General features: G+C 38.5%; 1 protein-coding gene across 1 annotated transcript; it reads left to right on the forward strand.

Moving 5' to 3' along the window:
- Positions 1-622: 622 nt before the first annotated feature.
- Positions 623-2,936, forward strand: pde6hb (phosphodiesterase 6H, cGMP-specific, cone, gamma, paralog b). Its single transcript, XM_077501126.1, has 3 exons — positions 623-786; positions 1,967-2,115; positions 2,206-2,936. The coding sequence occupies exons 2-3, from the start codon at positions 1,973-1,975 to the stop codon at positions 2,321-2,323; spliced, it is 261 nt and encodes an 86-aa protein (XP_077357252.1). The 5' UTR covers positions 623-786; positions 1,967-1,972; the 3' UTR covers positions 2,324-2,936.
- The last annotated feature ends 2,142 nt before the right edge of the window (positions 2,937-5,078 follow it).

The following is a 5,078-nucleotide window of genomic DNA, read 5'->3' on the forward strand; positions in this document are numbered from 1 at the left end:
TAAGTCATGATTTGGCAAATTTAGTAATTTTCAAAAATCTATACTTTTGGTCAGTCCACACATGTGGGTGTTATTTTTACAATCTAAAGTGTTGAAAATGGCTCGTTGTCTTTGATGTTGTAATGTTAATGGTTGAAAAATGGTTATTTTTGGGGTCGCCTGATGATTATTTTGTGGCCCAACGCCAGCGATACACAAATTACATTGGAAGTGACCTGACAAGTATTTCATGTGTTAATGAATCTGTATAATAAATTGACAGACTGTTGTGTGTGATTTAAATTGTACATATCATAACCAAAGGCAGATTTTTGATACAGCTCCTGCAATGGATCTCATTAGATTGTTGTTGTGTCTTTTGATTAGATTGTGTTGCTTTTGGGTGTAAGATAAAACATTTTTTCACATGAAAAGCGCCCGTGGTGACATGAGTGGACAACAACAAGCACATGGGAGCTCAGCCGAGCACATGGACCAGAAACGCGACCAGAAGCTTCTCTTCCTCCTCCTCCTCTCCGCAAATCTCATGTCAGGCAGGCGTCCTGAGATTTTAGAGGGATAAACCTGATCAAATCCTTACAGATTGACCTATGACTTTGGTTTACACAGCAAGGCCCGAGGGAGTGCTGCGGGAGTTTAGGTGACCTTTGGAGACCACGTGACTGGAAAGAGGTGTCTGGAGGGATTACAGATGAAGATATAAAAGCACGGTGCCGACAGCAAACGTTACAAACAGAAGCAGGAGGAGGAGAAGAGGTCAGTGGCGGCTTCTTGGGACATCAACAGGTGAGAATTAACAATTGGACGCACTTTTAGCAATGTTTTTGAACTTGCTGCTCAACCCAGATTGTTAATATTCACCTTCATTTATAGCAGAGGATACAAGCATTGAATCAGTGACATTAATGATGCAGATGGTTTTCTATTCAGATTTTTGACCGAATGTTAAACTGTGACAAAGGACAGGAAACAGTCATAATAGCATTTACTAAGCCAAAGAAAAGTAAATTATGTAGAGTAAATTTTACTCTAAACAGAGTCTATTCGGTCCCACTCCAAACAGAGTAAAATGTTTAGAGTAAATTTTGCTCAAGGTATTTTAGTGTGTACGAGAGAGTTTGCCTATCCCGTGGAAGAAAAAAAAAAACATAAAGATTTTTCATAAAGAAATTCCAAGTAAATTTTGCAAGGAGAGATTTTGACTAAATTTTATTAGTTGATTAAAAAAACAAAGTTACGCAAGGGTTGAGGAACGAACTCCCGACCTTCAACTTTGGAGACTGCTGCTCTACCACCTGAGCTATGCCACTCTAATTTTTTTTTAACTCTCATCCAAATGTAAATTTTACTCTACTGGTTAGAGTCAAATTTACCCTACAGAATTAGAAAAAGACTAGGTGACAGGTGTGACAAGAATTGACCTGAGTAGCCGCGACAACAGATGGCTCTTAAGATCATGTCGTCTTATCTTGATGCGGTACACCAGCAGCAACTCCGGATATGATGTGTAACGTATCTAACATTTGCATACAAATCAATCAGAATGTGCCAGACGGATTACAATTAATGTAGTGGGTTAGCATGACTCAAAGTTGTTTCTATAATAATAATAATGATGACAATATCTCAGTATGATGTGGACATCACCATAGTAATAAATAAATAAATAAATAGCATTAAGATTTGTGCAAGTGAAATTTTTATATGGGATCTCAGTAGAATGTGTAGGCAGGCGTACCTAATGTAGCGGATGGTCTGCATCCTTGTTGTCTAGGAAGGGCAATTAGTTTGCAGTGGATCAAAGATGGATTACAGTTAATCTGGTTGTTTAAACCCATCGTCATAATCTGCGCAGATTAGCGCACGGACGCTAATAGGATTATCATCAGGCAGAAAGAGGAGACGCCACGAGAGGTTGCTGTGATCTTTGAGTGATTGAAAATGTTCTTTAATTTTTGTTTTTAAGAGAACAATGAACGCCAGCCCACCGGCAGGAAGCGCCCTGTCGCCTGGTGGCGGCACCGGCCCCACTACACCCAAGAAGGGCCCACCCAAATTCAAGCAGAGGCAGACTCGCACATTCAAGAGCAAGGCCCCCAAGCCAGGCCAGAAGGGGTAAAAAAAATAAAATAAAAAATAATAATAATAATCAGTTTGAAAAAAGATTAATTGCAAAAAAGTTCAAGCGGTATCCCTCATTTGCAGCTTTGGTGACGACATCCCCGGCATGGAGGGTCTTGGCACAGACATCACCGTGGTGTGCCCATGGGAAGCCTTCGGCGACATGGAGCTCAGCGACTTGGCCAAATACGGCATCATTTAAGCCGCGCTCCTCTCCCTATCCCCGCTCGGCTCGTTGGGATAAGGCGGCCGGGGCCCCTTCTTAATGCCCCTCTCGTCAACTACCTCCAGCCTCGCTCCACTAAGTGGAGGGAGCGCTTAATCAAGCTCTTATTTTTGATATTATTATACATATCATACTGTTTACAGTATATAATACACTTGAAAGATTGACGAGAACACTTCATGTCCTTTTCCCCTTCTCCCCGTCCATCTATTATAGAGTGCCACCACCCCAACCCACGCCAAAGGACGCGAGAAAAACTGGTTGAAACTAGTTTGATTTGCTTCTAGCTGTTCCTTTCAGTGTAAATACTTTATAACTTATTTCCTGTTGTACCCTTTTTTACTTCCTTTCTCGTTACGTTGCATTGTATTACTTCGCAAGGTCACTGTAAACATCATGGGGTGCGATGAGTCTGCAGGATGCTGTACTGGTGAGCATTACAATGCACTTTCACCCCCTTGAAGATGCTCTCTCCTTCCTTCCTTAGAGACGATCAATACCGCAAATGTGTATGTGTGGCAAGCACAAAGCAAATGAACTGTGAACCGACGTGTCCTAATAGTTGCATTAAATGGATTACTTTTCTGAAGTCACCGTGTCCCTTTCTTGTTGGAAAGAATTTGTTCATCCACCCCCAGATTTATTTATAATTATTCAAGTATATTCTAAGACAGAGGTGTGTAAATGTTTTCCTCCAAATCAAAGGGAGCCAGGACACTTTGACTTAAAATAAAATAAAATAAAATAAATAAATAAATAAATAAATAAATAAATAAATAAATAAAAACATGATTAAAATTCATCAATCAAGCAATTTGTGTGTTTAATATAAGGTATTTTGAGAAACTTTTTGTTGAAGGTGATGAGGCAAATAAATAGGTTAGGATTTTTCAATATATTGGGGTGGTGTCAGGTTTACCTGTTTGACATCTTTTAAACACTACACAAAAAATGAGAGAATACACTCAGTTCAAGGCTCGCAAGGAGAGAGGAGAGGAACTGACTGACACAATTCACTCCTGCACTCTCTGAAGATTCCTCTCCTCACCCTTTCTATTTATTTGGTTTTCCACGCCCCTAGTTACATGGGTGCTCCAACCCTAAAAATGCAAATGCAAGGCATAGTTGGAATACAGTTTACTTGTTTGCATATGTGTTGTGCATGCGAGTGGAAGATCGCTAAGTACATGTGTGGTCAAGTTTGCAATCATTTCTTAACAGAAAACAGGGCGGCCTCAGCAGACTGGCTTGAACCATTCTGCTGCGTTGATGTTGTGGTTCTTTAGATTTTTGAGTCATTTTCAAATAGCCAGGCTATGTGAATGTGAGTGGGAACAGAGCAAAACATTCTTCATTGCAAGCAGAAGCAGTTCTTCATTGCAGCAAATGTATGATAACTTATTATTTACAATTATTCCTACAGGTGGTCGGTAGGGCTATAATGATATTCAAACATCACGATACAATATGCAGATTACGATATGATAATTATCACGATATTGTGAGGAGGTTGGCAATACAAAAAAGGTAAAGAAAAAAAAGGAGCTCTACTTTTAGAGCTCTATACTAAGAAAACACAATATTATGCTTTTGAAAATTACAGCAATGAAAAATATAAAAATGTTTTAAATATTGTGTATAAAAAATATGTAAATATATGTATTGAGGCACTTACTTGCTAATGCAAGCACATGATACAATATGAAGTTCACAATACGATAATTATCACAATATTGTGGGGAGGTTGGTGATACAAAAAAAAGGTCACAATATTGTTAAAAAATTTGTAAAAAGGGCTTATACTAAAAAAAAATTATACTGTGCTTTTGTACGTTACAGCAGTGCATATAAACAACCTACGATCTCTAATAACATTTGATATTGAGGCACTTAATTGAGTTCCTCCACATATTGACTTGGTTCACAAGCATATTACGTTCCCCTTCATCTGACCATTAGCATATATTTTAAACATACAAGGGCCAAAACATGCCTTGTGAAAATTAAACTGCACTAAGAAAACTAGCCACCAGAGGGTGCTAGAACTCCCAGTAGAATATAACTGCCCCTGCATTCAATGCAAGCACATATTGAGTTCCTCTGTATATCGACTCGGTTCACAAGCATATTACGTTCCCCTTCATCTGACCATTAGCGTGGATTTTAAACATACGAGGGCCAAAACATGCATTGTGAAAATTAAACTGCACTAAAAAACGAGCCACCAGAGGGTGCTAGAACTGCACAAATAGAAATCAACCCGACTTTTTTTAACAGATGTGCTGCTTTTAATATCGTGACATGACGACGACGATATATTGTGGCAGTTTTAATATCGCGATATCATGATATTGCCGTTATCCTTACATCCCGAGAGGTCGTGGCCCTCTATCCCAATAAAATAAATCTGGCCCTGCATTTGACAGTATTTATTTGTGGCCCAATTACGCCGCCATATAACTGCATGCAACAGATGAAGGTAAACATAGTAGATGTGTTTCTTACCTTTGAGTTGCAAACCTTGCATGTTGCTAATCTGTCAATTTAAAGAAGTTAGATATGTCATTCATGACACTTGCTAAAAAAAAATCACACTAACACACACACACTATATATATATATATATATATATATATATATATATATATATATATATATATATATATATATAAAGTCAAGTGGGTCTCATGAATCCCAGGCCAATCAAGTCTTTCTGTTCATGAGTTTTTGC

Source organism: Festucalex cinctus, chromosome 1 (genome assembly GCF_051991245.1).
Source record: "Festucalex cinctus isolate MCC-2025b chromosome 1, RoL_Fcin_1.0, whole genome shotgun sequence".
Lineage (NCBI taxonomy): Eukaryota > Metazoa > Chordata > Actinopteri > Syngnathiformes > Syngnathidae > Festucalex > Festucalex cinctus.